This window comes from Anolis carolinensis, chromosome 1, assembly GCF_035594765.1.
Source record: "Anolis carolinensis isolate JA03-04 chromosome 1, rAnoCar3.1.pri, whole genome shotgun sequence".
Classification (NCBI taxonomy): domain Eukaryota; kingdom Metazoa; phylum Chordata; class Lepidosauria; order Squamata; family Dactyloidae; genus Anolis; species Anolis carolinensis.
The window spans coordinates 155,940,774-155,959,692 of NC_085841.1; the positions used below are offsets into that span (position 1 = coordinate 155,940,774).

General features: G+C 42.4%; 1 protein-coding gene across 3 annotated transcripts; it reads right to left on the minus strand.

Annotated features, from left to right (window-relative positions):
* Positions 1-775: 775 nt before the first annotated feature.
* LOC100556366 (cytochrome P450 2K4) lies at positions 776-18,590 on the minus strand. Of its 3 annotated transcripts, XM_008116818.3 has the most exons (9): positions 18,346-18,590; positions 16,730-16,892; positions 12,307-12,456; positions 10,382-10,542; positions 8,929-9,102; positions 6,631-6,775; positions 2,216-2,400; positions 1,841-1,982; positions 776-1,626 (listed from the first exon to the last, which is right to left on the minus strand). In XM_008116818.3, exons 1-9 carry the CDS (start codon positions 18,532-18,534, stop codon positions 1,442-1,444), a joined length of 1,494 nt encoding a protein of 497 aa, XP_008115025.2. In that variant the 5' UTR covers positions 18,535-18,590; the 3' UTR covers positions 776-1,441. The 3 variants fall into 3 exon arrangements, with proteins under 3 accessions (XP_008115025.2, XP_062840699.1, XP_062840703.1); XM_062984629.1 differs by lacking the exon at positions 8,929-9,102; XM_062984633.1 differs by lacking the exons at positions 1,841-1,982; positions 8,929-9,102.
* Positions 18,591-18,919: the final 329 nt, after the last annotated feature.

An 18,919-nucleotide genomic window follows, 5' to 3' on the forward strand; every position in this document is an offset into this window, starting at 1 on the left:
GTCTCAGGAAGGAGGCCTCTTTCTGCATCTGATGAGGTCTTTTGTAAAGTTTTTTATCAACCTTTTCAGCCTTATTGATCTCTATGAAATTTGTTTGAGAACCAATGTAATGCATTATAAAGAAAAGGAAGGGGGAGACAGAAGAATGTGGCAGGAAAGTGTTTTTTTTTTTAATATTTTAGCATGAGCTTTTATTATTTATTTATTTACGACATTCCTACCCCGCATTTCTCAACCCTGGAGGGGACTCAAGGCAGCTTTACACATAGGCAACTATTCAATGCCTTAACACAATAATTTTATGTACGAGGGTTATCCAGAAAGTAGATTACGTTTTGGAATTAAAAATGAACAAAGTATAGGAGAAAACGTTTACCATATGCAGTTGAAAGCCACACCCAAATACCACTTCTCAACATAGTCGCCATTCATATCTAGGCACTTATCATAGCGATGAATAAGCTTGGCAACTCCTTCCCCACAAAACTCTGCCGCATGCATCCTCAACCAGCCGGTCACCCCTTTCCACAGCTGCGATCCAGGACGAGTGTGGGGAATTACCAAAACGTAATCTACTTTCTGAATAACCCTCGTATATAAATCCATTTCTTCAGATGCAGAGTAATATTATAGTCTCACATTAGATGGCATATCTATACAGATGTGGAAGTGGAGCAGTGGGATTTAAGTGGAACTCTGAGAGACTAGAGTAGAAATGAAACCTACTGGGTCACTTTGGACAAGTCACATTCTCAAAAGAAGGCAATAATAATAATTTATCCTCTGAATAAATCTTGTTTATTTAAATCTTGCCAAAAAACCTCTGTGATTGCTTCATCTTAGGGTCACAATAAGTTGAAAATGCCTTGAAGGTGCAACAGTGAAAACTGTCATTAATGCACCCTTTATATACAGGCAGCAAGTTCAATGAAAGGGATTTGCCCAGTGCCACTGTATGATATAAGTTTAACTATAACTTTGGACCCCAAATCTCCAAATCAAGCAACAACAAAAGAGGACCATAAAAGAAATACAAAACAAAGAAACAACAACCACAGCAGCCTTCTGTGTAGAGAAAGGAGGTGAGATGGGCACCTCCATGTATGTAACATGTATGGAAACATGAATGTACAAGGAACTGAATTTGCTGAACTAATTTACAGTCTTCTGTCTGATATTTCCCAGGAAATATCTGCGTGAAGGCAGTGCTGCTGCTCAGGCCGATGCCAGCAAGGTGAGAATGTCCTATTGCTTTGTCTATTTGTTAACTGGATTTTCTCTTGAGAAAGTGTGACCTTCTAAATAACACAATGTTATGTAGGAAAGCTTAGGTGTGTAAGCAAGCATGGGCTAGTTGTACAGAATAGTTCGTACAGTCAATTTTCTTGGTGAATAAAACAGCAGGATTGTAGAGATGGACACATAGCAGGCTTGAGCCTTCTCAACGGGGCAGAGCACAGACATCGAAGGGCATTGGGGGTGTTGTAAACCCAACTGCAGGGGTAAGGTCCAGGTCTTCCCTAGAGGTGCCAGGGGCTGGCTGGAAGGTGAATTTCTGCATAAGAGTTGTAAAGAAGAGGAAAAGCTCCATTTTGGCAAGGGTCTCGCCTGCACACTGCCTCCGACCTGTAAGCAACAATCACAAATTAGCAGCAATACAAAAATCTACTTTGGAGACTTCCAATAATCATTGAAATTAAGAATTGCAGAAGTCAATGAATTGTCTAGGGAGAAAAATGATTCCCTACAGAGGGTCCTCTGGAACAGTTTGTAAACCAAATCAACATGCTTAGTGTGGATGAATGGATTGAGTCCACTATGGACACATAAAAGGTACTACCTGCAGAGAAAGGCATGAAGGCATCTCTCTTAATAAAGTTCCCTTCGGGGTCGATAAAATGCTCTGGATAGAATCTAAGTGGTTTCTTCCATTGAGAATCATCGTGGAGCACAGAGGACAGTAATGTAATGATGTGGCTTCCCTGCAGAGTCAAAGCTCTTGGTTATTTTGATACAATTACATACAAGGCTCTGCTGTAATTCTTAAAATGTAAAATTGCCTTCACATATACTGAGATAATAGTCTCAGTGCAAAAGAGATAAGATTTCAGATAGTTCAAGACAAAATGATGTTGCTTGAACTATTATATAGTTAGAAATAAACCACTGTGCTAAAACTGCAAAATGATTAATCCAAGTACAGTGATCCAATCACCTTTGGAATGAAGTAGCCTTTAAGAGTAATATCCTTAGTGGTTGCATGTGGCAAGTTGGTTGGGATAATATTAGCATATCTTTGAACTTCATGAATTACTGCATCTGTGTATGGCATTTTTTTCCGGTGTTCAGCCCGTGGCTGAGCAGACCCAATAGTGACAGCAATTTCTTCTTGGACCTTACCTAGAAAACAGAACAATTCTTTCTATTAAGATCATGACATCAGCATTGTTCATCTTCACACAGTTGCATAAACAATGACCAGTAGTTTAAAAACAGTGCATATTACATCCATTTATCATTTTGTTTCAAGGATTTTTTTATTAGAATTCACAAATCTCTATTGTTTTAAGATATTTTCAGCTTTGAATATTAACCGATGCAGCGTGGGAAAGAAATTATCACAATGGTGAGAATATGTCTTTCTAAGCCATGGAGAAATGGAGTAGCCTTCATAGTTAATAATAAAGTTGCGAAAGGAGTGATTGGATACAACCCAAAAAATGATAGAATGATCTCAATTCGGGTTCAAGGCAAACCGTTTAACATCACAGTGAACCAAATATACATCCCAACCACAGCTGCTGAAGAAGCAGAATTAGATCAGTTCTACGAGGATCTGCAGCACCTACTGGATAACACACCAAAAAGAGACATTATTCTCATTACAGGAGATTGGAATGCTAAGGTGGGCAGTCAAATGATAACCGGGATCACAGGCAAGCATGGTCTGGGACAACCAAACGAAGCAGGACATAGGCTGATAGAATTTTGCCAGGAAAACTCTCTGTGCATAACAAACACTCTCTTCCAAACAACCTAAAAGACGGCTTTACACATGGACTTCACCAGATGGTCAACACCGAAATCAGATTGACTACATCCTTTGCAGCCAAAGGTGGCGGACATCCATCCAGTCGGTGAAAACAAGACCTGGAGCTGACTGTAGTTCAGACCACGAACTTCTTATAGCAAAATTTAGGATCAGACTAAAGAGAATGGGAAAATACACAGACCAATTAGATATGATCTCACAAATATTCCTAATGAATATGCAGTGGAGGTGAAAAATAGATTTCAGGGACTAGACTTGATCAATAGAGTCCCAGAAGAACTATGGACAGAAGTTCACAACATTGTTCAGGAGGCAGCAACAAAGTACGTCCCAAAGAAAAAGAAAACCAAGAAGGCAAGATGGTTGTTTGCTGAGACACTGGAAGTAGCCCAAGAAAGAAGGAAGGTGAAAGGAAACAGCGAAACTAAATGCACAATTCCAGAGGTTAGCCAGGAAAGACAAGGAACTATTTTTAAACAAGCAATGCATGGAAGTGGAAGAAGACAATAGAATAGGAAGGACAAGAGACCTCTTCCAGAAAATCAGAAACATCGGAGGCAAATTTCAGGCAAAAATGGGCATGATCAAAAACAAAGATGGCAAGGACCTAACAAAAGCTGAAGAAATCAAGAAAAGGTGACGGGAATATACAGATCTGTATAGGAGGGATAAAAATATACAAGATAGCTTTGACGGTGTGGTGAGTGAATTAGAACCAGACATCCTGAGGAGTGAGGTTGAATGGGCCTTAAGAAGCATTGCTAACAACAAGGCAGCAGGAGACGATGGGATCCCAGCTGAACTGTTTAAAATCTTGAAAGATGATGCTGTCAAGGTGATGCATGCTATATGCCAGCAAATATGGAAAACACAAGAATGGCCATCAGATTGAAAAAAAAAAACCAATTTACATCCCCATACCAAAAAAGGGAAATGCTAAAGAATGTTCAAACTTCCGTACAGTGGCACTTATTTCCCATGCCAGTAAGGTAATGCTCAAGATCCTGCAAGGCAGACTCCGGCAATACATGGAGCGAGAGTTGCCAGATGTCCAAGCTGGGTTCACAAAAGGCAGAGGAACGAGAGACCAAATTGCCAATATCCGCTGGATAATGGAGGAAGCCAGGGAGTTTCAGAAAAACATCGACTTCTGCTTTATTGACTATTCTAAAGCCTTCGACTGTGTGGATCATAATAAACTATGGCATGTGCTTGGTGGTATGGGGATACCAAGTCACCTTGTCTGTCTCCTGAGAAATCTGTATAAAGACCAAGTAGCCACAGTAAGAACAGAACACGGAACAACAGACTGGTTCAAGATTGGGAAAGGAGTATGGCAGGGCTGTATACTATCGCCCTTTTCTTTCCTTTAGACACAGACAATGATCCCACCCATTTATTGACTTCTCAATTCTAACCCATCTTTTTGCCTTGTCAAGACCTAATACTTTCACTAATTGGCAAGCTTCAAAAAACTGCTGAAAGTTAGGAGCTCCCCAGCCTCCATTCTCTGAATATAATGTCAGATTTGAAAATCTATTTTTATTGGCTCCTACTACCCAAGTTGTGATTGTGGTATCCCATTTCTTTATTATTTTATTTGGAATATTGTCTAGTAAGAATTGGAAGAAGAAAATAAGCTTAAGTAGAATCATCATCTTTATTATCTTAATTCTATTTGTTATGTCTCCGTTCCATTTTTCTAGATTTGTATTTGCTTGTTGACGTGTTTCCATAATTGGTTACAATTTATTACCCCCAAGTATTTTAGCTTCTCTCCCCCCCCCCCCCCAAAACAAATTTATCTCCAGCAGGGCCGGTCGGAGATAAATTTAAATATTAAGCGGGGGCGCTGAAAAGCGCCCCCCGCCGGCCCCGCCTCCTGCGCCCTGGCCCCGCCTCCCAACCAGCGTGCCCTGGCCCCGCCTCCCGCGCTGCGTGGGAGGCGGGGCCAGGGCACGCTGGGTGGAAGGCGGGGCCAGGGTTGGCCCCGCCTCCCATGCTATTCGCCCTGGCCCCGCCTCCCACGCAGCGTGGGAGGCGCGGCCAGGGTTGGAAAGAGGGAGGCTTCGCCGCCCGGGGAGGGAAGGAGCGATCTCCTCCTCCCCTCCCCGGGCGGCGAAGGAACCAGGCTTCGCCGCCCGGGGAGGGAAGGGGGGATCGCCTCCTCCCCTCCCCGGGCGGCGAAGGAACCAGGCTTCGCCGCCCGGGGAGGGAAGGAGCGATCTCCTCCTCCCCTCCCCGGGCGGCGAAGGAACCAGGCTTCGCCGCCCGGGGAGGGAAGGAGCGATCTCCTCCTCCCCTCCGCGGGCGGCGAAGGAACCAGGCTTCGCCGCCCGGGGAGGGAAGGGGGGATCTCCTCCTCCCCTCCGCGGGCGGCGAAGGAACCAGGCTTCGCCGCCCGGGGAGGGAAGGGGGGATCTCCCCCTCCCCTCCGCGGGCGGCGAAGGAACCAGGCTTCGCCGCCCGGGGAGGGAAGGGGGGATCTCCCCCTCCCCTCCGCGGGCGGCGAAGGAACCAGGCTTCGCCGCCCGGGGAGGGAAGGGGGGATCTCCCCCTCCCCTCCCCGGGCGGCGAAGGAACCAGGCTTCGCCGCCCGGGGAGGGAAGGGGGGATCTCCTCCTCCCCTCCCCGGGCGGCGAAGGAACCAGGCTTCGCCGCCCGGGGAGGGAAGGAGCGATCTCCTCCTCCCCTCCGCGGGCGGCGAAGGAACCAGGCTTCGCCGCCCGGGGAGGGAAGGAGCGATCTCCTCCTCCCCTCCGCGGGCGGCGAAGGAACCAGGCTTCGCCGCCCGGGGAGGGAAGGAGCGATCTCCTCCTCCCCTCCGCGGGCGGCGAAGGAACCAGGCTTCGCCGCCCGGGGAGGGAAGGAGCGATCTCCTCCTCCCCTCCGCGGGCGGCGAAGGAACCAGGCTTCGCCGCCCGGGGAGGGAAGGAGCGATCTCCTCCTCCCCTCCCCGGGCGGCGAAGGAACCAGGCTTCGCCGCCCGGGGAGGGAAGGAGCGATCTCCTCCTCCCCTCCCCGGGCGGCGAAGGAACCAGGCTTCGCCGCCCGGGGAGGGAAGAGGGCGAAAGAGGGAGCCACAAGGCCAGGGCGCACTGGTCGGGCGGCGGGGCACCGTCAGAGCGGTGCCCCGCCTCCCTCCCAGCCTGACGGCGCCCCCCGGGACCTGCGCCCGAGGCGGCGGCGTCACTGGCCTTTATGGTGGGGCCGGCCCTGATCTCCAGATTGGTTTGCATTTCTTTTAGCTCTTTCCAGAAAAGGTTTTTATGTAAAATTTCCAATTCTTCAAGATTTATTGCAAATCTGATAGCTTTTCACGTTTTATTATATTTTATACTTTCCTTATATATTCCTAATATTGCCATAGCGTCATCTGAACATACATTTATTTTTATTTATTTTTGACAAATTTTATATCCTTTAATTGTTTTGTCATTTCTGATTAGATTGGCTAATGGTTCTATCACCATAGCAAGTAGAACTGGAGAGAGGACATTTCCTCAAATGTACTTCAGTTGTCCCATGCAAAATTGAAATAAAGATCTACTGCAATAATGTCAACTAAGGAAACTCACACTGAATTTCTGGATGCTTCATCATTAGCAAAAGGGCCCAGCGCAGGGTGGTGGAAGTGGTCTCCATGCCAGCAGCAAATAAATTAGCCACAAGAGTTTTTAGATTTTCATTATGGAAATATCCATTAATATTGTTGCTCTTCTCCTAGGTTGAAATAAAAAGAATGGCTTAAAACAAAAGGAGTGACAATCTTCCATGTGCATATGTCAAAAGAAATACTGAGAAACAGGAGAAAACATGACATTCATGGAGATTGAAAAAGTAGTGACCTTGAAAACACTGTGTGATATATTTATTGTTTTATATTTATTTATTTTATTTATTTTATTTATTTATTTACAGTATTTATATTCTGCCCTTCTCACCCCGAAGGGGACTCAGGGCGGATCACATTACACATATAAGGCAAACATTCAGTGCCATAACATAGAACAGAGACTAGGTTGAACTAGTTAGCATTCTCCCCCACAATTTACTGATCAACCTCTGAAGCCCCCCCCCCCCCCGCTCATCTTTCCATGCTTCATGGGGAGTGGACAGAATCACTGAAGAATATGACTATGGTATTATAGCCAGATGTGCAACTATGACAGTAGTGCTAAAACCTAAAAGGACAATGGGTTCCCCTGAACTATGAAGACCAAAATATCCACTGCTTGTGGTGATATGAAAATAATCAAACAAACTCAATGTATATCCAAAAATCAATGTCTATCCAAAAAACAGGACTATCCCAATTGCATATAAGTAGAAATTAGCAGTTCTTCTTTTGAAGTATAAGGACCAGTTTTTCATGCGAGTAAATGTCCTGTTCTTTATTGTACAAGTAGACTCCAATTTCCATATAACTTGACTCCAACCTGCAACCGGTTTCGACTCACAGGAGTCTTCGTCAGGCGGTTGGGTCTACAAATAATACACATCATAAATATATACTTGCAAACCAGCAATTTGTAAAGGAAGTTTACAAAAAAGATTACAACAAGGTATGTTCAGGCACTCTACTTACTTAAATAAACAGAAAGGTTTCAACTTTTAAGGTGAGAAGTTCACCATCAATTTTCTGGGTAGGTGGATCCTAAGGGGACATAGATAGTGGCTCAAGGTAGTATTACATTATGACATGAATAATAGAACATATATAGAATACAAATTCTGTGAACCCAAAAAACGACTATAATACTCAGCTTGTCTTTATTGCCCCATATACTCTGCAAGGAGTTTTATTCCGTGGCGAGTATAGGGTGGAAATGGCTCATACCATTACTTATACAGTTAAACCATTGATCAGGTGATGATGATATCTTTATTGGTTCAAAATACATGGAGGTAAAGCCTACACTGTTATAAGAAACATTCATTGAGTTTGTTTGATTATTTTCATATCACCACAAGCAGTGGATATTTTGGTCTTCACAGTAGTGCTAAAACCCCAGCAAAACTCCAACCCATCACAGTCCAAATGTCTATAGGAATATTTGGTATCCATAACAGAGTAGAGTTGCAATGTAGCCAGTGCTATATATGATTTTATGATGGGGAAAAAAGGAGAAAAATATTCAGGATGCTTTGGCAAGATTAGGAAAAAATATTCTTTTTGTTACATGTTATACATTCCAGATAAAAGAGTAGATAGCCAAAAGAATGTTACCTAACATTGATAGAAGAGACTCAGATTGTGACTTTCACCTCTATGTGTAAGACATCTGGAGGCAGAGAGAAACCTCACAATACTCCTTCTTCAAACCAAAGGTAATAAGACACTGCAGACTTTTGGGAAGAAGGGAAATGATCTCTACATGCAGGTAAGAAGCAAAACATTGCCTGAAGTTACATAAATCTAAGAAACAGAGGTGAAAACAAGAGAGAAGGCATGAACCAAGGGGGTCCCTCTGTCTCTAATTGCTCTATATAGAGATTTTAATTCTTCTTCAGCTCCAACAATGTCACCATTTCACATCTACCTACACTGATACATTTCTGCAGTCTTGCATACTCTCTACGAAGCATGGAATGGTTGTGTGGGGCCTCTAAGATTGTTGAGTAAGTGGGGTGAGGTTGGGCACTGAGGAGGAAGGAGGTGAATACCAATCCTTGCAGTGTTCCGAAAAGTACATGCACACATGCTCACATGCATATCTTGTTAATAGGGTGCTATCTTTAATACTCTATATTTTTGTGATCAAGATGATTTTGCAGAAAATCCTTACTGTTAACAGATGTAAGAATATTTAGAAAATGTTGAGTTTGTTAATATGAAAATGTCAGCATCCCTTTCCTTGAAAAGACTTCATTACCTCTTGCTGTCTAATGAGAAAAGTATCAATAAAGCTCCGCTGGTCATTTTCATCCAGCTCTTTGAGGTGTTCTATGAATGTAGCATTTATGAAAGCAAAAAGCTCCTCTCTGTTATCAAGGAGAATTTTTCGACCTCCAGAAAGAAAACAGAGAGCAGGAAACATGTTGTAGTACTGAAACATGACAAGGAAAAAAAAGTCTCTGACTGTTATCAGGTGAATATTTCTAAACACTTTCAAATTACAGTAGAATAATTGTTAACCAGAACACAGGCAACCTCTCAAGCAACTATTTTTAATAGTAACTCTTGAGCAACCAGAATCAGCCTTTATCCAGCATCTATCAATCCCCATGGGTACTAGTTAACTGAGGGTCTACTCAGGGCTGTAGCCAGAAAAATGGGGGGGGGGGTTTGAAAATTTCAGGGGGTGGGTTGAACCCCTGAACCCCGCCCCCCCCCCCCCCGCCCCCCGCTACAGACCTGTCAACATCTACTTGAGATAGTGCCTGGAGGTACTCTTAATTTTTTGCATCTCATAGACTTGGAGATTTGGTTAACCAGTTAAACCAGTTAAAATTCATGAGTAAACCAGGTTATTTTTTTAACCTGAAAAAATTGGGGGGGGGGGGGCTACAGGCCTCACAACACCCTTTGCAGCAGGAAGATTCAGACAGAGAGTCGGATTGCCAAGAATCTACAGCTTTTGATGACAGTATCTGGGGTTGAAGCAAAAGGGATTCCCTACTCTCTAGCAGGAGGTGGAAGATGCTGATGACACATTACCATCATTTGCAGAGTGACAGAGACCAGCAGCTGTTGTTTTCAGGCTAAAAACTTTAATTTTCCTGTATTTCTCAGGAGAAGGAAAGAGGAGGAAACGAGAAGCAGCATGGAGCCCCTCACTATCACCCATGGAGCCCCAAGGCTCCATGGGAATCTTTGCTTTAGGGTGTCACTTGTTTTGTAGAATACTGTCAGGGATTCCTCTTTTTCAGAAGAGGAAGGGGAGCAGGAAAGTGTTCATGAATCTGAGGGTGAGTTGGAGTCTGAGGAGGAGACTTTGCTAGTACCCTCATTGAGCAGTGACTCCCAAGCATAGAGTTCGGAATAAGAGCTCAGAAATATCAAATTCAATGCAACAAACCAAATATTCAGATAGTTTGGCAACATATTATGGCATGAAAGATCACAGAGAAGTCTAGGGGAACTAATAGGATCACGCTTTTTATCAAGACTATTAAAACTGTCTTAGTCCTAGATGAAAGCGCAAATGGGTTCAGTAACCAACCAGTTTGGTCCTCTGGCATATGTGAATTTGATCCTGTGACATGTAGAATTATTTAGTTCCTCAACTTTCAGATTCTGGATTTTTCAGAATTAACAACACTAAATGCTCACTTCCAGCCCACGCTATCTAGACTAGCAATACTTGGGTGTGGGAGTGAGACTACCAGGACTGAGGGGCTTCCAAAAACCCGGACATTTTGATTGATTAACTCCAGCAATCTTCGAAATATGGGATCTTCATATTCATATCGTCTGCCAAGTAGTATGGACACTATAATGCTGGCAACAGCTGCATTCATGACTGTAGTTGTCTCAAGTGGTTTCCCTATACAGCAATATAAAATTTGAACAAAATGTTAGATGTAATGAGATTATAGAAATAATATCAATGCTAAATTTCCTTTTCATAGATTTTAGATCTCTGAGTCAGCCTTCTCATGTATATGCTGTGTTCATTTTAGATACTGAGTCTAAGTTCTGATATATTGAGGATTATATAAACAAGGAACTGTTCAAAACATTTCAAGTGTCTCAAGAACTCTTGAGTGCAACTAAACATCATGTTGGCATAGGCTGTGGCTACAGTCATCAGAAAACTCCAGTTTAAAGGGCCCTGGGGCTGCTCCTTTGGCTGTTCACATTGCTGGCCAGTCCTAATGTGTGGTGGCAATACCACCTCACCACCAGCAAGCAGCTCTCTTCCAGAGGCTTACTGCTGACATCTCTTTTCTGGTCACATCACTCATTTCCTCAGCAAGTGATATGTCTTTCAACTGATTGGTAATGTGGACAATGATCCGCCTGTCCAGGGGCCAGATCCGCCTATCCAAATCCTCAAAACGCTTAGAATCTCTGCAGTAAAACCTGTGTTATCTTGATTCAGGTTAACAGCTGGAGGTAGCAGGTATGCAGAGTATGTGACCCACAGATTATATGGATTTACCGTAATAAATGAGCAGTGAGTCCATTTTATTCTGGCTGTGTAGACACAGACTAAATTAAACTTTTCCAGGGAAATCCTTGGAATGATTGCTCTAGAGCAGTGATTCCCAAAGTGGGCACTACCGCCCCCTGGTGGGTGCTGCAGCAATCCAGGGTACGGTGATGGCACCTATTAGGACACAGAGGCAGGGCCAGGGGAGGGACAGGGCCTCTTCCCAAGTGCCAGAGACAGGGCTGAGCACCTGAGGCACCTGTTAGGACACAGGGGATGGAGCTAGAGGAGTGGGTGTAGCTTCTTCCCAAGAGCCCGAGACAGGGGTGAGAATCTATACCTCTCCTGAGGCGCTTGTTGGGACACAGAGGGTGGAGCTAGGGAAGGGGGTGGGGCCTCCTTCCAAGAGCCCAAGACAGGGCTGAACCTTTATACCTCTCCTGAGAGGCCTTTTAGGACTAAAGGGCAGGGCTAGGGGCAGGGGCGGGGCCTCTTCCCAAGAGTGCGAGACAGGGCTGAGCCTCTGTTTACCTCTCCTGAGGCGCTTGTTAGAACACGGGAGTGGGGTATAGAGGTTCAGCCCCATCAGGCACTTGGGAAGAGGCCCTGCCCCCTCCTCTAGCCCCACCCCCTGTGTCCTGGCAGGCGCTGCAGGACCAGCGCTGCAGGACAGAAGCTCGGCCCTGCCTCAGAGCTCGTAACTCCATCCATCCCAGTCCTGGCTGCCCATTTGTGGCCCTGCCCACCTCCCCTTGCAGCCCTGCATCTTGGACTAGGGGAGAGGCTCACCCCGCCCTCTTGATCAGGAGCGACGCCCACCCCTCTAAGCCATGCCCACCTTTTCAGGGGCGCTGAGTAATATTTTCTCTGGAAAGGGGGTGGTAGGCCAAACAAATTTGGGAACCACTGCTCTAGAGGCTCAAGAAATATAACACAGCATTTTCAGCACTTTTAAACTGCCTTAGGGTAGATACTCTCTAGAGCAGTCATTCTCAACCTGGGGTCCACAGATATTTTTGGTCTTCAACTCCCAGAAATCCTAACAGCTGGTAAATTGGCTGGGATTTCTGGGAGTTGTAGGCCAAAAACATCTGGGGACCCCAGGTTGAGAACCACTGCTCTAGAGCATCAAAAGGAAAAAACCAACCAACCAACCTTTATAAGATTCCAGTTTCTTTGTCAGGATGCTGCACTCTTCAACAATTTTATCCTCTATGGATCTCTTGCCCATTCCGTAGTCCCGAAGTGTGGACAAGGTGAACCTCTGCATCACTTTCCAGTTCTTACCATGTGATAAAGTAAGACCTGAAAAATGTATTTGTTTATTTAATTTATTTACTGTACTTATACCCCACCCTTCTCACCCCCCAAAGAAGGCTCAGGGCTGTCAAGGTTATGGTTTTATGTAGTGAAATGTTTAATTCATTGTTGCAATGTAAGTGTGGAAATTTGCTTCGGTTAGCATTCTAGTGCTGAAGTAGTTAATTGCATAGAGCATTGATTTACTGCTAGAAGGGCAAAGGAATGAGACTTCCCTTTTGCTTATGTACAAGGGAACTAGTCACAGAGAATGGAATGTTGGGAGGAATTATTCTTTACTGATAAGAAATGCTTTCAGTCGCCACTATGATCTGCTTGAGATGAGACGTGTATAATAGCTTCGCTTTAAGTACATAGCTGTAGATAATGTCAATAAAAGGCTTTGAACTGCCGAGATTGACTGATGACAGTTTACTTTTCCGTGGGACTGGAATCTGAGACGGGGAAGAGGTATTTGTCTCAATTAACCTCTCACACACCAACAAGGGTGGCTTACAAACGATGATAATAATTCAATGCCAGATTCAGACAACAATATCAGTAAAACACAATATTATAAAACTGTAAAAACATATACGCATCAATTAAAATAGTCTTTCAAATGATTAAAACATACCAAACATATCAAAATATCAAAAGTCTAGCACCAAACTGAGCTTTGTAACCATTGAACCAATTGCTTGGACCATTAATTTTTAAAATTAATGTAATCATTCAAAATGCCAAAAATTCAAAATATCTTTGCTTTTTCTGTCTGTACTGCTAACGTTTTAAATCTTGGATTTCTGCAATGGAGAGTACGGAGATCAGAGAAAAGCTGGTATTCCTAGAGTGCTATCTCTTTCATTGCTTCTTCACACTGATTTTCCCTGTCTCTTCCACTTGTAAATGCAGGTCAGGAACACAGTAACTGGTCATCTTTGGCTGAGTCCTTTAAGTTTCACAAGTAAGTTCTCCACATTGCAGCGATCTTTAAGACTCTTCACACCCCCAGCACTCAAGTCCAAAGGAGATACCAGCAGCCCATCTTCTTCATACGCTTTCTGCTCTTCTTTTCTTGGGCTTTTTGGAATTAAAAGTTCACTTTATAGTTATACTGGCATTAATTCAGCATTATAATGAGATGAACTTGTGAAGATTTCTTATTCTTAAGTAGCATTGATAAAAGAAAACATTTTTTCATTTATCAATCTGTCCATCATATCACTGTCTTTTTTATTCTTTCAGTCTCTTCCACTGTGATAACCTGTGAAACAAAGCTTGTTTTTACTCTTAGCTTTTAATGTACTTTAATGGTAAAAAGAGATTATCTTTTTTTTGGAATGAAAGTTTTTTATTTTCACTATTGTATTGCAGAAATTACATTTTTGATCAAGATAAAATGCAATACAATTGTATTATTGCTTCCCCTCCCTCCCCACTCCTCCCAAATCCACACATACACACACATTTAAACATATACACTTTTGAATAGTGCCTCCTATCATTGTTTCCTATTATACTATTTCCTTCTCCTAGTCATCCTGCTGCAGTGACCTCCCATCTGTTGGGTTGAAAACATTCATATACCATCCTGTCATTCATAACCTATTTATCCATTTCCTACATTCCAAAAATGTTCACTATCCATTTTCTTTTATTTTTTTCTCTTTCACCATAAATCTTGACTCTTTTGCCTTCCTTTCCTCTTTTTCTGATCTTGCATTTTCTTCTTTTCTTGTGTCTGATGATTTATGTTATTCAAATCAGCTTCTTCTGTGAGATACTTTAGCCCAAAAGCTAAAGTGAGAGTTGGACATACAAAACAAGTACCAAGCAGTGAGAAAAAACAATCTCAAATAAGTGGCTAGGAAGAATGTCCCACAGGCATAAATGTATCTACATTAATGCACAGAGCATGGGAAATAAACAAGAGTAACTGGGATTCTTAGCACAACTATTGGAATGTAATAATGGGGGGGGGGGGGTACAACCTATTTCAGAGAAATAGACAAAACAGGAAAGGGTTGGAGTAGCATTATATAGCAAGGATGTTCACACCTACAAAGAGATGCAGGCAACTAGACTGATCGCAAATTTAAAATTAAGAGAGCAAGAATTGAAAAACATGTACTTGTGGAGGTCAACTACAGACCTCCAAGCCAGACTGAAGACCTGAATGAGGCCTTCCTTGAACAGATGGCCAAACAGGCAGAAAGAAGAGATATACTAGTAATGGGAGATTTCAACTATTCTGATATCCATTAGAAAACAAATTCTGCCAAGAGTACAAAGTCAAAGAAATTCTTCACTTGCCTTATAAGCAATTTTATTGTCCAGAAGGTGGATGAGGCAGGCAACAAAGGGAATGGCTATTTTGCATCTAATCCTAACCAACATTGAGGACCTGACCAATAGAGTGGAAGTGGTGAGGTCCTTAGGCGAAAGTGACTATGTTCTCCTGTAGTTTATGATACAGAGGAAAGTGGAAACTAAGAGAAATCAGACATACATTCTAGACTTTAGGAGAGCTGATTTCAGGAATTCAGGGAAATACTGAGTGTGAGCCCATGGGCAGGAAAACTAAAATAGAAGGGAGTTTCTTAAAAGTGAGATACTGAAGGCACAATTACAAACAGTGCCAACAAGAAGAAAAACATAAGAGAAGACTAAAAATGGCATGTACAAGAAATAGAAAGGTGGGGCGGGGGTTTCCAAACAAAGAATCAAACAAATAACCAACATATATAGAGAAAAGGTACAAAAGGCTAAAACACAAAATGAACTCAAGATTGCCAAGAGATTCTAAACAATAAAAATGGGTTCTTTGGTTATGACAGTAGAAAAAGGAAGCAGTAGAGCCTCTGCTTGGAGAAGGTGGTGAATGTTAACAGGGACAGAGCAAAGGCATAGCTGCTCAACTTCTTCTTTGCTTCAGGTTTCTCATGAAAGGAAATCAGTGTTCAACCTCAGCAATATGAAATGGATGAGGCAATAGGGGAAATGAAACCCAAAATAGGTAAAGTAGTAGTCAAGGAATATCTGGCTATTCTAAATGAATTCAAGACTTCAGCACCAGATGAAATACATGAAAGAGTATTGATGGAATTAGCAGAAGTTATTTCAGATCCGCTGGCAATAATCTTTGTAAATTCTTGGACAGCAACAAAAGTCCGAGCAAATGTTATCCCTCTTCAAGAAGGAAAAAAAGAGGATCCAAACAATTACCAACCAGGCAGCGTGACATCAATGCCAGGTGAGATTGTGGAGCAGATCATTAAGGAGGCAGTCTGCAATCGCTTAGAAAGGAATGCTGTTATTCCTAAAAGTCAAAATGGATTTCTCAAAAACAAGTCATGCCAGATTAATCTTATCTCTTTTTTAGATAGTGTTACAAGCTTGGTAAATGCGCAGAATGCTGTGGTTCTAGCATACTTGATTTCAGATAAGGCCTTTGACAAGGTCCCCATGATCCTCTGGCAAACAAACTAGTAAAATGGGCTGGAGAATATGACTTTTCGGTGATTGTAATTGATTGAGCGACCAGACCCAAAGGGGGCTCACCAATGATTTAACTTCCTCCTGGAAACAAGTGACTAGTGGGGTACTGCAGCATTTTGTCCTGGGCCCTGTGCTATTCAACATCTTAATTAAAGACTTGGATGAAGGTTTACAGGGCATGCTTATCAAGTTTAAAGATGACACCAAATAGGGAGATCTAGCTAATACCCCAGAACACAGGATCAGAATTCAAAATGACATGAACAGATTAGACACCTGGGCCAAAACTAATGCACGACAAGTAATTGAAAAGGAAACAGTATTATCTTTGGGGCTGTCCTTCAGGTAATAAGGGAAGTGAGGAGTTTTTCTGATGGAAAATTAGTTCCACTGTGCCAAAACTATCACAACTATCACATAAGCAATCACAATGACTTTACCCGCCCCACAAAGACACAACAACAACAACAACAACAACAACTTTATTTTTGTATGCCGCCACCATCTCCTCGAAGTGACTCAGAGCGGCTTACATGGGGTCAGGCCCAATCAGTCACATTTACATAATAAAAAATACAGCTAAAACACAAGTATCAACTAAAAACAGATTAACATACCATGGTTAAAACAGCATTACTATAAGACATTAAAAGTAATTAATAATCATCAGTGAGTCTTTAGAAGGTCCCATCCTAGGGCATGCTGGGTGACTAACAACTCATTAAAGTTAGAACTGCTGTATAAATCAAGTAGAACCATATAAAACAAAATACTTCACCAAAGCCATTTGAAAATTCTTCAAACATTGGAATGATGGGCCTCTCAGCAAATGCATCAGCCTGGTTCACGAGAGCCTCTTTCACCATCTCATACCCAGTCAACACTACCATTTTCTGGAATCCCATTTGGATGCTGAAGACGGGGCCATAAACTTTTGACAACTGGAATGAAGTATATTTTGAAAGTAGACATGAATACTTCTGGTCATTAGAAAGACCACATCACATAAAGGATGTGAATATAAAATATCTTTCACATTTCACAGATCTGATCCCCTTCTGGCTTTCTTTTTATTTGATGATATGTATATTATGCAATGGGAGCCCCGGTGGCGAAGTATGTTAAAGCACTGAGCTGCTGAACTTGCAGACCGAAAGGTCGCAGGTTCAAATCCCGGGAGCGGAGTGAGCGCCCGCTGTTAGCTCCAGCTTCTGCCAACCTAGCGGTTCGAAAACATGCCAATGTGCGTAGATCAATAGGTACCGCTCCAGCGGAAAGGTAACGGCGCTCCATGAAGTCATGCTGGCCACATGACCTATGGACAATGCCGGCCCTTCAGCTTAGAAATGGAGATGAACACCAACCCCCAGAGTCAGACATGACTGGACTTAACATCAGGGGAAATTTTACCTTTACCTATATTATGCAAAGACTTTCTGTGACGCTGTTACATTTTATTCTCAATTATTAATTGTTTTCTCAATTTTAAATTACTATGAACTCAAGTCTGAGTGACTTGATTAGAAATTGTCCCTGAAGTAAATCATTTCTCATATTTCCAAGATCTGATCTCTTTTTGAGCTCCACTGTGTTTGATAATATGTTTATGATACTTCTTTAAAATGTAAGTGGCAACAGCATGAAGAAACAGAGCTTCTTTGTTGTTTACCACCTTAGTGCAGAACCCTATGCTCCAATATTATGTAGGGATGGAAATACGCAGGAACATTACTCCTGGCATTTTGTCAGAACTCATGCATGATTGACAGTGTTCTGTCATTTTCTGTTTCTGGCCTGGATTTATGTCCATTGTTCCTAGGTACCTGTTCTATCTTATTAATTTGTTTTTTTCATCTCATTAAGTGATGAATGCCTGTTGAAAATCCAAAAGTTCTGAGCAGGTTTGAACATATGTTGCCTCAGAGTACAATAGATTTGTAGTCGTGGTGGAGGAAAAGCAATCATTTAAGAAGGAAGCAAGTGTGTGTATAATGAATGAGCACAGGAAGCTCTAGTTTGTTACTGTTTGGACATGATTGTGGGATCTATTACTCTCTGAAGTAGAGTCAGAGGTTGAGTCTTAGTGGTGGATATTTTTGTTTTCCAAGAATGCCCTAGACAAATTCCTCCCTCTTGCACATAAACACAATGCATGGTACATCCACCAATGCCCTCTTTGTTTTTACTTTTTCAGCCAATAAGCCCTTACAATTCATGAACATTATTTTTAGTCTAAAAAGAATAAAAATTGCAGAGCATTAAATAAACACTGAGAAAACAACAGGCTTTTAACATTGTCAGTTGTACACATTTTAGGATTTGTTCTAATGTGGCTCAAAAAAAGCTTTAAAATGATGGACTTTGCCCTGGCACAGAAAGAAGATAAAACATTACCTTCAGCATTGTTCTGTGAGGCCTCTCCTGATCTATTATATGGAGATTTCCAAGAATTGGTAAAGGCTTGGGACCTGGAAGAAGAACTGTAATTTGGGAACTGTAATTCCAGAAATGACCCATTTTTAAAACCAGCAAAATTATAAGGGTAATTAGGAAAAATATTGTAATTGGATGTAGCCAATCCATTTCTCCAGGAAGCAGTTTTCTGCAGCACCTGCAATGAAAGTTGCAATGTGATTTAATCAAGGACAGTTGGAATAGGGTGTACTTATATTTTCTACAAATGAACTAGACAAGGTGATAGGTTGCCTCTGGCAAATCATTTACAGTACTTGTTTTGTTTATAAAGTTTAACAGTTGGTACTGCCAAGAATAATTTGGCTTCCTGAACCATGGTCTGCGTTTCCACGAAAATGGGCCTCTAGAACAGGGCGGGATGCACCTCACACAAGTTGGAATAAATGTTTTTGCTGAGAAACTCAAAAACCTGATCTGGTGGACTTTAAACTGAGTTGTGTGGGGGAGAGTTACAATATTCCTGGGATAGGATCGGTTTTTTCTATAAGTTCCT

What these genes read in the sequence shown, in the direction of transcription:
- LOC100556366 (XM_008116818.3), bottom strand. Translation starts at nt 18,534, where the DNA reads ATGGATTGGCTACATCCAATTACAATATTTTTCCTAATTACCCTTATA. An exon ending in GAAACTGGAATCTTATAAAG is followed by an intron (nt 10,543 to 12,306) that starts GTTGGTTGGTTG and finishes ATTGCTGTATAG; the next exon opens with GGAAACCACTTGAGACAACT. An exon ending in GAAGCATCCAGAAATTCAGT is followed by an intron (nt 2,401 to 6,630) that starts GTGAGTTTCCTT and finishes TCTGTTTTCTAG; the next exon opens with GTAAGGTCCAAGAAGAAATT.